This window comes from Protomyctophum parallelum, assembly GCF_964188405.1.
Source record: "Protomyctophum parallelum genome assembly, chromosome: 2".
Taxonomy (NCBI): Eukaryota; Metazoa; Chordata; class Actinopteri; order Myctophiformes; family Myctophidae; genus Protomyctophum; species Protomyctophum parallelum.
The window spans coordinates 36,710,741-36,723,752 of NC_139699.1; the positions used below are offsets into that span (position 1 = coordinate 36,710,741).

Consider the following 13,012-nt stretch of genomic DNA (forward strand, 5'->3'; position numbering starts at 1 on the left):
AGTCTTAAAAGTATTTAAACATGCAAGAAAGCACTAAATAAAAAAGAACCATAGAAATAAACGGTTTCAACTACCGGTACTGTATGTATCCTTGAATACCAGTGGGAATTAAATAGTTTGAGTACCGGTATTTACACTCAGCCATTTTATATCATGTAATTGAAACCAAAGTGAAATTGTATATTAAAAAGACTGAGCACATCAAAATAAACACTAAAACGTTCCTTATTACTCTTCACTGAATATGCCAGATCTTGCGATCCACTTTCAATTAAACGTGTTGAGAAGCAGAATTCCCGGAGAAGAGCATGTTCACCTTCTGTGTAGGAGCATATGATAAATAGTGACGCTCTAATGGTACTGTGGATGGATGTCTCTGGTCTCTGTCCCTCCTGTCCTGGTGGTCTAGGTCAGAGGTGGGCAACTTTGACGATGGAGAGGGCCACTATATTTCCACTCTCACTGAGTCCATTGCATATTACCGTTATAGCAAAAATGCAAAAACGCATTTTGAGCTTGTAGATCTGCTGTATTTGAATTGAAATCCTGAATTATTTTTTGCTATATTTGAATTGAAATTCTGAATTATTTTGCTATTCCTGAAAATTAGCATTTTCATTTAATTTCAAATGCCTTTCAAATGTGGTCTAGGTGATCTCAGAAGGGGATGGGAGGGTTCATGTGGAGAGTGCCCACGGCCGCTGTGTCTTCACCATAGAGGGCACTGACAAGCAAGATGAGGGCACCTACCGTGTGATTGTTCGCAATGCTGCTGGAGAAGACACTGCTGATATCAACGTGAAAGTTGTCGGTAATGTTTTACCACTCAAATCTATTATTAAGTTACTTATTTGAAGAAGTAAAATGTAAAATCTCTGCAGTTGTCTACAGAGGGACATCATTGCCCTCTGCAGGCCATAAAACATTATAGATTTTCTCCGCATAATGTGAGCTAGCTATACTGGTGTAGAAGTTCTGGCAGATTAGAAAACTAACTCCCAATTATGTTATGGTTATGAAAAATGAATCACTCCGAGGCCCAGTCATGCTGACTGTCTACAAAGCTGTCAGATTTGAACTTGAACTCATGGTATGCTTTCAAAGTAGCCTACCAGTTTTACAACACATTACGGTCATTAGATAGTAAATGTATAATTTACAACTGCATGTTCTGTCCAGTGAAAAATAAATAAAAAATGACCTGAATTCAGCTTGTGTGGTAGGTGGCCTTACTTCAGTCATGCCAGTGTTATTGACCCCTCCTCCCTCTGGTTCAGATCATAGACTGTAAAAAATATGGACAAAGCGTTCGCCGGGTCTAACATGAACGTAAAATGAAGCCTGTAATAATATGGTAATTCCTGATGTAAGTCGCCATCTTTCTAGATCCGTTTGGTACCAGCTGGCCATTGGCTGGCTCCGTTTTGGACCAGCTGGCCATTGGCTGCCCAGACAACGAGGCGGGACTTCCCCCCTTCTTCTCCGTTGGTTTTTATTTTGACTCGAGTGGGAGGGGAATCCCGATCATAGACTGTAACGGTAGCCACGCCCCTCAGAACATACGCAATGTTTTTTTTTCTTTATGGTCATTTTTAATGACCAATTTTTAATTAATGGGACCATAATTTTCCAAAAAGAATATTATGACATTAGAAATGAGACTTTAAACTAGTGACTGGAAGAAGAAAGTATTCATGACCATGTTTATTAAGGTAATACAGTCTAGGTGAAGTTGGGCCAAAATACATGGGCCTCTATGGAGCTATGGGGCTTTTTGGGTCCAGTCCAGCGCCACAACAGGCCATTATATGAACTACCGATTTAAAATGAGGCTTCATGAAATATCTGGCTGACTGCCCCCCTGTTCAGATGCGCAACTCCCGTGCCTGCAAAACCAAGGGGACCACCCACCCAATTTCTAGACCAATCAGTGAACAGGGTGATAGCCCAGAGTGAAAGGGGAGTCAGTAAAACAGAGATATGTGTAAGGGTGAGCGGTGAGTGACTATACGACCCCGTCTAGGGTAGGGGAAAAGTGACATAATAATGGAGGAGACAGCTTTTCGAAAGAGGATTTGGTTTTATTATCACTTTTTTTCTTCTGAGCAGAGGCAAAATGGCTTCAGAGTGCCGGTTGACAACAAGAAAACGTTCTACCTAAAGATTACCCCAAACCTAAAGTCCCTAACCAAAGGCAAAACAAAAATACAATAATTCTAACTACCCTGACTATGAAAAATACAATAGATTAGGAAACCAAACAAAAATACCAAACACTCCTACGGAGTGATAAAGTTAGGGTTTAACAATAAGGGAGGAATATAGGAATCTAATAAATAACTTAGAATGTTTGAATTGATAAGTAAATGATTTAACTTACTCAAGAAACTGAAGACAAACCGACTCACAGAACCAAACAGCAAAGAACACAAAAGGAAAAGGGTTGCATTGGGTGGAGAACAAGAGAGCCTCTGCTCCAACGATCAGCTGTTGTCCTCCCTAAAGTCAAGTCAGACTGAACATTTTATAGAGAACAGGCCAACAGCTCAGCCAATCATGACCAGGGTGTGGATGGGAAGGTCGAATGAGGAGGGAGGGGCAGGTCCAGACTGGACCTGTCAATCTGCAGCCACCTGTGTTCAATCAGCCACTTCACTCTCAAACTAGCAATCAGCACCACACCCATTCCTCACATTCACCTCCTAGCCCCTTTTGGGACCCTCGGCTAACTTTTCTGTATTTTGGACAACGGTACGTTAATCCACTCTCCAATAGACGCAGCTGTACCACTGTCTGTTCACGGACACATGTGGCATCGCTTGAGTATTCATGAGATGTTTCAAAGATGCATCAATTAGCAGTAGGAGACTGTGGAAACATGTGCAACATGTGTGTTATTCTGCGTTGCTGTTATTTTTATTCTATTTTTGAATTTTTGGCTTCTCTGAAATGCTCTTTTCCTCACTTGTCCCGCCTCCCGCACCGCGACTGGCTAGCTGCACGTCCTAATTACTGTTTCTGATTGGCCGACCGCGTACATGCTTGATGTTTTTAATAGAATACAGCAACGTGCATCTAGCCAATCACGGTGCGGGAGGCGGGACATGGGAAGTGAGAATTTCAAAGAAGCCAAAACTTCAAACAGACAGTGGTACAGCTGCATCTATTGGAGAGTGGATTAACTTTCAAGGGACCCTAGGGCAGTGGTTCCCACCAGCGACCCCTAGGGGTCCTTGAGAGAGTTCCAGGGGGACCCATGCAGCTAAATTAACATTGATTTTACAATATAAATTGGGGGTACCAGAGATATATATATTTTAAAATTAAACAGGTGGAGAATCACTGCTAGAGCCGTAAAAATCTTCTTTTATGGGGGTCCCTGGCATATCTTTTCAAATGGGGGTCCGTGGGCTAATTAGTGTCAATTTGGGGGTCCTTGACATGAAAACGTTTTGGAACCACTGCCCTAGGGTACCGCTGTCCAAAATACAGAAACGGTAACCGAGGGTTCCGAAAGGGGCTAATTCACCTCCATTTACCAGTTTGCAGAAACACAAAAGGAAAACAATACAAGCCACAGATTATACAAACATATTCCACCTCAACAGAATGATTCCCAAATTAACCAAATATAATAAGGACCTCAGTCCCTAACAGTGACATAGTGTTGTAGTTTTCTAACTTCAGAAAACTACACCACGGTGAGTTGCTACTCACCTAAAACCTAAAAGTATGAATGAGCATTGACACTATAAACAATGTTTCCCCCAGATGTCCCAGATCCTCCAAAGGCTCCCAGGATCCTCAGTGTTGGAGAGGACTCTTGTGTGGTCCAGTGGGACCCCCCTGAGGAGGATGGTGGACAGCCAATCACTGGTAGGAACATATTGTACAATCCATGTGTTCATGTTTGACATAATCAATAATGCCTCAGTCAACCTCTTTTGAAGTAGTAATAACTTGATAAGAACATCATATAAGAAAAATAATAAAGTAAAATCTTCCAGAGTTCAAAGAACATATCAATAATTCTCTTTTTAGGCTATGTGCTGGAGAGGAAGAAGGTGAGGAGCTATAGGTGGATGAGACTTAACTTTGACCCTTACGCTGACACAACCTATGAAGCCAAGAAGATGATTGAGGGCGTGCCCTACGAGATGCGAGTCTACGCTGTCAACGCCATTGGCATGTCTCGTCCCAGCCCTGCTTCACAACCATTTGTTCCAATTGGTGAGTCTCTTCCCATGGGTTTTGCTAGCCCCACGGCAACTACACTTTGCAGTAATATAAATTATGCATTCATAATAAATGATTACCTTGAGGCTTCATTAGTTAATAGTAATCTGTGGTCTGTATTATAATAATAATAATAATAATAATAATAATAATAATTGTAATAATAATAACTAGAAGAAATACTCCTTGGAGCACAGGACAGGTAGGTTTTTGAGGGCCAGCAATGTTCAGAATTCACCAATCAGAATGGAATATGAAAAATCTGACAGATCTGTCTTGATCACTTGACTATAGAGATGTGTACCGATTTGCTTGATGTTTTTTGCTTGAACAAAATGTGTAGGTTAAATGTGTAAGTATTTTTGCAAATATTGGCCTCCTGGTGGCGCTATAATAGGGCAATGTTAAAAGGGTGGCATTTGTTCCTCAACTATCATGTGGACCTAGTGGCGATATTTGGATTGAGTAATATAAAAAAGTGTTTTACATAAGTCGACCTCCTGGTGGCGCTCTAAAAGGCAGATGTGAAAAATGCAGGGCAAAGGTTTTTCCTAGGGAGTATGCATAGCATACAATACACAGTGCAGTTATAGGTAAAAACACAAATCTACCTGTTATAGCGCCACCATGGGGCTGATTTGAACATATTCAAGTGGCATTTCTTCCTTGGCCTATTGGGAATGTGTGTGCAAAATGTTACTGAAATCACACACTGTTCATGATTTGAGGCATTTTGTTCAAAACGGATCACGGTCATTACTCTGGAGTGGATTTAGACAGGGTCAGGTGTGTTGGCATCATGTTTTGGATCATCTTACTGCCACGGAGATAGGTCACTTGACTAGAGTCATTCATTTTAGTGGGTCATTTTTGAGGACACTATCTTTTGGCTCTGGCTCATGTGTTTGTGTTTTGACGTATGTCTGCAGTGAGGACAATCTCTTTTGGCACTGGCTGTGTTTGTTTGATGTATGTCTCTGATGGGGACAATGACTTCCTGCCAATAGAGGGTATGTGGTATGTGCGTGACATCATCATCATCATACGCGGAAGTTATGCGGGAACACCTACTGAGTGGCAAAAAAATATACTTTCTGGCCTTGACAGCCCATACATCCAAACAGAAAAGTCCTATCTGATTGCAGTATAAAAAACGTTAAAATCACTTTACCATTCGATTTGACACTTACTTTATGCATGTGTAATGTGTAGTTGCAGTAGTATTTTTGCAGTAGTAAGTATTTTTAATGCAAGTACTCTGGTACTTTATTAACTCAGCTATGAGTTTGACAAAACATCTTTCACTTAGTTATACTATTATTTGGCCAGGACTATCTAGTATATTTACGTATACTTTGATCAAGTATTGGGGTTGAGTATTTGTCCACCAGTGTATAGAATCAACTGTACACTCTCAAAGACAAAGTTAAACTAGAAATGCACTCTGTCAAGATGCCAACTTGCGCCTTGCTGTGGTTGACTGTACCCTACTGTTTTCATTTTATTGTTTAATAATCTAATACAATTATCAATCAATCTCTGCTATTCTAAATCCTTTAGACCCATTATTGACCTTATACCAACCTTGAAACGTACTTTAGTTACGTAATGGTGGTCCCTTACTGGCCGGTGGAGTACCCCGACATACAGTATATCCAGCCGATCACAGTACAAGTAAAACACAAGATTTAGCAGTGTGTAAAATCATAATGACATTATATTGCTAGAAAATTATTAAACATAGTGCTAATACTTTTATATACTAGAAAAAGACTGTAAAGTGATTCATTGTGTTGCATCATGTATATGAAGTGTGCACTGGTGTTTGTATACTGTAGGCTTTTATGGTTTCTATGACCTGGTATTATATGGTACTCTTTGGAAAATACTTGACACCCATTATAGTATTAGCCAAGGAAAGTAGACTACTGTAAGCTCTGCCGCTTCTCTGAGTACCTGCAACTACTCAACGACACATCTTGACATTTAGTGCTTGTGACATGCCAGAATTGCACTTGGACACAGCCAGGTGGCTAAAATAAGACCACTGTCTATGGGATAAGAACATCTGCCTTGTGGCTTTGTTTTTTTCATCCCTACCTTATCAACCCTCCCTGGGAAGTACAATGCATGTGAACACCATTCTATCCGCACAGTCCATCTTTTGTAAATCACCAGATTAGGAAAGTATCCATGGCATGCCTCTCTATATAATGACACATTACAAGGGTAGCATCCTTTGGACCAGCTGCTTAACACAATGGGGGCTTGCTACTCTAAGAGCTTTTAGGATGAAACTGCTGCTGTAGCTACAGCAAAGACAACAGAGAGGGAGGGAGAGAGAGAGAAAGAGAAAGGGCAGAACAATAGAACAAGACGTGTGGACAGGAGAAGACATACGAGCATAAACTCGAAGCAGCAGTTGGATTACCGTACGTTTTAACGACGTGAGGACAATGACAAAGCCTAAGCTACCAAAGACAGCTGAGAAGAAGCCAGAAGCAGGGGAGGCAACAGTGGTCGCTCCAGCAGAGGTAGAAGGGGAACCCAAGGAGACACCGCCACCACAACCTCCTGCAGAGGGGACCCCTGCAGCGGAGGATGCTCCCCCAACAGAGGATGGGGCTGCTCCCCCAACACTGGACGGAGCTGCTCCCCCATTGGAGGCGGCCCCTACGGAGCCTGCTCCTGCACCTGAGCCTGAACCAGAGCCAGCACCTATTCTCAGTAGGCTTATATTATTTGTTATTATTTTCATTTATTTAATACTTGCGCAAGCAAAGTGTGCAAGTAAGGTGGACATATAGTGGGGCCGCTGCCCAAGTCAGCGCGAAGGCACAAGTATATACTGGTCGATTATGCCACCTGGTACCCCAAGGCCATCCGGGGTATAACTGGATGACCTCAGGATACTTGATGGCCTCGGGGTACCTGTCGATGGTGACGTAATTAGGATATGAAGGTTTGTAGCGGTCGACAGTACTTGCGCGCTCTGCTTGCGCACTACTTGTGTGCACAAGTAGGCACTCGACAGAGTACGGTTCTAGTTTATTTTTATTTTATTTTTTATTATTTAAGTTTAGTTTCATTTGTTTCTTTGTTTCTGTGTTTGTTTATTTAAAGGACTGTGGCTGGATGTGCAGATAAACTTTGAAAATGATGTAGGCGTTCAAGATTATTTTGGGGGGGTCGTGGTCTGACAAGTTTTGGAACCCTTGATCTAGTCTACTTACTAAGGTCAACCTTTGACCATGGGCTCTATGAGGCTACAACTGAAATGCAAGACCTGAAGCTCTTTCAAGCATTCAGTTATTTCAGACTGCTTGTGATATCTGGAGTCTGCTGTTCACTCAACAAGTTGCTGGCAACGGGTGCTCTCCAAGATAAAAGTGGTTAATCTGGCAGACACTAAATTAATGATAACACAGAACTTTTATTTTGATAGCCAGTAGCAAGCAGAAAAGGTCACCTCATTATGTTTGACAGTAAAATATTTTTTGCAACACCACTAACAATGCTTATACTGTATAAGTGTATGGTTATTGCACTATTAAATTCACTGCACTCTGTGGACACAAAATCATTAAGGACAACTGTCATACTACTACTATTGTTTCTGGGTAAGGGTAGCTCAGTCGGTAGAGCTTTCGCCTTTGGACCACAAGTTCAACTCAGCGTATGAGTAGCATGGCTTGGGTGCTGCAAGTCGTGCTGCAAGTACTGGGAGTTGATGTTAGGTGTGGCGCTCCACCTCAGCAATCCATCTCCCAGGTCCAGGGGTCTAGCGCATTGTAACAGGGATAGACTCCATCTCCCAGGGGTCTAGCGCATTGTAACAGGGATAGACTCCATCTCCCAGGGGTCTATAGGGCATTGTAACGGGGATAGACTCCATCTCCCAGGGGTCTAGCGCATTGTAACGGGGATAGACTCCATCTCCCAGGGGTCTATAGGGCATTGTAACGGGGATAGACTCCATCTCCCAGGGGTCTATAGGGCATTGTAACGGGGATAGACTCCATCTCCCAGGGGTCTAGCGCATTGTAACAGGGATAGACTCCATCTCCCAGGGGTCTAGTGCATTGTAACAGGGATAGACTCCATCTCCCAGGGGTCTAGCGCATTGTAACGGGGATAGACTCCATCTCCCAGGGGTTTATAGAGCATTGTAACGGGGATAGACTCCATCTCCCAGGGGTCTAGTGCATTGTAACAGGGATAGACTCCATCTCCCAGGGGTCTAGCGCATTGTAACGGGGATAGACTCCATCTCCCAGAGGTCTATAGAGCATTGTAACGGGGATAGACTCCATCTCCCAGGGGTCTAGTGCATTGTAACAGGGATAGACTCCATCTCCCAGGGGTCTATAGAGCATTGTAACAGGGATAGACTCCCGCGTGTTACCAGCTGATACCGACAATAAGCCACTCCCGACCTACTTCTACTTCTTCTTCATACTACAACTGTCAGACTCCAAATATTGGAGAGGAACACCCTTCTCAGAAACAGTATTCATGTTCCACACTTCCAGGATACATATGTCACACAAATGGTAGAACGTATGACACATATGATTTGCATGTAGATTATACATTTATATAGGCTATTTACTTGCGCAAGCAGAGCGCGCAAGTAATGTTTTCGCCCGGTCTCCTTCGTCGTGACAGCTGTTCCGCCATTCGATGTTTATGCAGAAAAACATCTGTGCCTGTGTTGCTGGACCAAATGACCACAAATGACCATATCTCTTACGTCATAATTTTGAGCTAGTCATACGTATACTATATACATAATCAGTAAAAATAAAATAGCAAATTGTGCCTGATCTGCTGGGACCAGAGTACGTGGTGTGTATGTGTATAACTAGCTCTTAATGATGACGTAAGAAATATGGTCATTTGTGGTCATTTGGTCCCAGCAAACCAGGCACAGATTTGCTGTTTTCTTGCATAAACATCAAATGGCGGAACAGCTGTCACGGTTTTTGGCGCAAAGTAACCACAGTATACCGCTAATCAATTTACAACTACACACTTTATACAGTATAGAGTATAGAGTATATATGTATACATATACAGTATATGCCTATACTATATATATTACTTACGTCATCATTTAGAGCTAGTCATACATATACACACCACGTACTCTGGTCCCAGCAGATCAGGCACAATTTGCTATTTTATTTTTACTGATTATGTATATAGTATACGTATGACGTAAGAAATATGGTCATTTGTGGTCATTTGGTCCCAGCAAACCAGGCACAGATTTGCTGTTTTCTTGCATAAACATCAAATGGCGGAACAGCTGTCACGGTTTTTGGCGCAAAGTAACCACAGTATACCGCTAATCAACTTACAACTACACACTTTATACAGTATAGAGTATAGAGTATATATGTATACGTATATAGTATATGCCTATTATATACTATATATATTTCTTACGTCATCATTTAGAGCTAGTCATACGTATATTATATACATAATCAGTAAAAATAAAATAGCAAATTGTGCCTGATCTGCTGGGACCAGAGTACGTGGTGTGTATATGTATGACTAGCTCTTAATGATGACGTAAGAAATATGGTCATTTGTGGTCATTTGGTCCCAGCAAACCAGGCACAGATTTGCTGTTTTCTTGCATAAACATCAAATGGCGGAACAGCTGGGGGATATCAACACATATCAATGATTTATTTGTCTCTGAAAAACTAAAAAGGGATCCAGAATATATCTACAACGATAAAACAGTATTTCTTATATAGATAGAAACTTGAACCATACTGTACTTAATAATACTAGGTGTTTATATGCATAAAGTAGGTAGGTAGCAAATAGTTACATCTAAACATTAATCATTTCAAACGTTCCTTCACAGAGATACTGAGATTTGACAGTTTACAGCGGTCGAAAGGACTTGCGCGCTCTGCTTGCGCACTAGTTGGCCATTTATGGCCTACTAGTGTGCAACAAGCAAGTATGCACTCGACAGAGTGCAGTTCTAGTTTAAATTAAGTTTAGATGTTCTGCTTGCATCATTCTACACCTTTTAGTTTGGTGTGGACATTTTCCCTTCTAGACGTCTCCAAATCAAGACCCTTATTATTTATTTTTAAATGCATCAACAACACTGAACAACACTGATATTTAGCTATTCTAGGCACTGATGACAGGTAAACCTTAAAATAAAACATGTTGTCTGTGATTACACAGTGATGTTGCCATTTATAAGATGGGTTATGTACATCAGACTGCCATAAGATTCGTTTTATTGATATAAATAGTGTAAATTAAAACAAAAATAACAGTTCAAACTGGAACAGCTATGAAATTGGAAGATCTATTTCATTTGTTTCTACCAAAAAATACTAGGCTTAAGGGCCGTTCACACCAAGCACTATAACTATGAAGTTAATTATTGTCTTATTGTTATAATTGTGGTGTGATCTGATCTCTGCCATCCACTTGACCTAGAATGATTTGTATAACTATATCTTTATTGTTATTTTAATGACTGGCGGAAAGGTGCTAATGTCTCCGGTAACTAATTCTAACTCAATTCTAGATATCATTCTATTTTTAACAATTTTGTACACACATGTCTAATAATTCCATATTTATTTCCTTAATAATGTCCGGTTGACTGACATTCTATTTGTTCTCTCCCTCAGCTCCTACTAGTGAGCCCCTTGGACTCATGATTGATGACATAAGTGACACCACCATCTCACTGAAGTGGAGAGCCCCTGACAGAACTGGCTCAGCAGAACTGGAAGGATACTCGGTTGAATATTGCAAGGAGGGCAGTAAGTGTCGGGGCCACTGAGAGGGTTCAGTTTAAAGAGTTTAAAGAAAAGGAGATACAGTATTGTTTTAAACACATGGAACCCTAGGCTAGTGTCGCTAAGGCAACCATATGCATTCAATGAAAATAGTCTCACAAGTTTTCTTCTATTATGTAGAGGGAAATACTAGTGGACCTAATAAAGAGCCCCATGACGGACCACGGGCAAAGTATAGGGTTTGTTATTGTTAATAAGGAGGTGGTTGATCATCTTTTGAAAAGTTGTGATATTTACTGTATAGTGGTATGCATATACCATAATGATTCATATACAAAACACTACAGTCCATCATTCAGGTTTGTCATGTTCTGACAGCTGAAATGTAAATTCCAACATACAGTAACACAAGCTTACATTTACAATGCAAATTATTACTAATGAATTACAATAGCCGCCTGTTTTTCAAGCAAATAACATCAATTGACAATTTTAAGTTATATTTTATATACTATAAATATAATATGCACATACTCTCTAAAATGTCAGTTGAATCATTCAACCTTTTGACTTGTACCTTTTAAAGAGTATTTTCAGATGCCTTGCATTTTGATAATAAAGCATCTACTGTAATTGCACATGGCCAAATCATGTGCTATTCTAACACTATTTATTTCCTATTAAAACATTACAGTAGTAAGAACACAATTCCTGGCTTTTATAGCACAAGGGTACAGTGTGCATGTTGTAAATTCTTGACGTGTGGACATTAGCCTGTGGCTTTGGCTCTCTCTTGTGGGCCATTATCTTTTAATTGTTGGCCTCAGTAGGACCCTCTGGACCATTAGCACAGTACTTAGATTATACTATCATACCCAGGGACAGAAGAAAGAATGTACCGGTATCTGGATATAAGCCTATAGTTGTTGTATTGTACGGCCGCATTTAAGATCCGTCGCACTGAAAATAGCAGAAGAAAACCATAAAAAAGCAACATATGTATAGAATCATGTATTACTTTACAACTGGATCTGTTGAACAGAATACGTTTCCTTCAGGATTAATAAAGTATCTATCTATCTATCTATCTATCTATCTATCTATCTATCTATCTATCTATCTATCTATCTATCTATCTATCTATCTATCTACCTACCTACCTACCTATCTCTCTCTCTCTCTCTCTCTCTCTCTCTCTCTCTCTCTCTCTCTCTCTCTCTCTCTCTCTCTCTCTCTCTCTCTCTCTCTCTCTCTGTCTTGTACACAAGCTCACAGTGTGTCACATCCCCTGTGAGCCTGTATACTAGTATTTATAATAAGTATAAATCAGGCTTAACTCAATACAATGTGGGCCAAGTCAAATCAGTCTTACCTTATTGGCAAAGCAAATCCAAAATCCATCACCTGAACAGTCTAAGATATTGTGATAATGAAACGGAAAATCTAAATGCATGTCTAATTGAACTCCTATTGAGATGGAACGTTACCCAATTTAACTGTCCTTATTTCCTGGCCACAGCGGATGAATGGGTGCCAGCCTTCGAGGGTCTGACAGAAAGGACATCTGTGAACATCAAAGACCTTACCACTGGAGACAAGCTGCAGTTTCGTGTGCGCGCCCACAATGTGGCAGGGCCAAGTGCCCCCGCCACCCTGGCACAGGCTGTCACCATCAGGGAAATTATGCGTGAGCATTTGAAATACTCTTGGGAGCTCTGAGTTTTCTCTGCTCTGCCTCATATTTCTGTTCTTTTCAATTCCAGCAGCATGACATAGGCTACATACATTCTGAAGCTCTTTATTTATTTAAAAATAAACTTGAAAGATTAGTTATGAATACTGAATTCATAGATTCAAGATTAGTTAAGAATACTGAATTGTTATACAATTCTGTATTAATTAGTGATATACATAGTCTCACACATGCAGTATGTTCGATTATTCTTACAATCGTTCCTCTGTTAGTTAAACTGATATTTGCACCCATT

General features: G+C 40.7%; 2 protein-coding genes across 2 annotated transcripts in view; one reads left to right on the forward strand and one right to left on the reverse strand.

Moving 5' to 3' along the window:
- Positions 1–13,012, reverse strand: part of mettl15 (methyltransferase 15, mitochondrial 12S rRNA N4-cytidine) — a 350,818-nt gene that overhangs the window by 131,515 nt on the left and 206,291 nt on the right. The gene's annotated exons all lie outside the window — the stretch shown is intronic.
- mybpc3 (myosin binding protein C3) overlaps positions 1–13,012 on the forward strand; it is a 52,312-nt gene that overhangs the window by 32,136 nt on the left and 7,164 nt on the right. Inside the window, exons 17-21 of the mRNA XM_083791410.1 lie at positions 652–811; positions 3,772–3,876; positions 4,042–4,230; positions 10,914–11,048; positions 12,544–12,711. Coding sequence (XP_083647536.1) covers positions 652–811; positions 3,772–3,876; positions 4,042–4,230; positions 10,914–11,048; positions 12,544–12,711 — 757 coding nt within the window. The remainder of the gene's footprint in view (positions 1–651; positions 812–3,771; positions 3,877–4,041; positions 4,231–10,913; positions 11,049–12,543; positions 12,712–13,012) is intronic.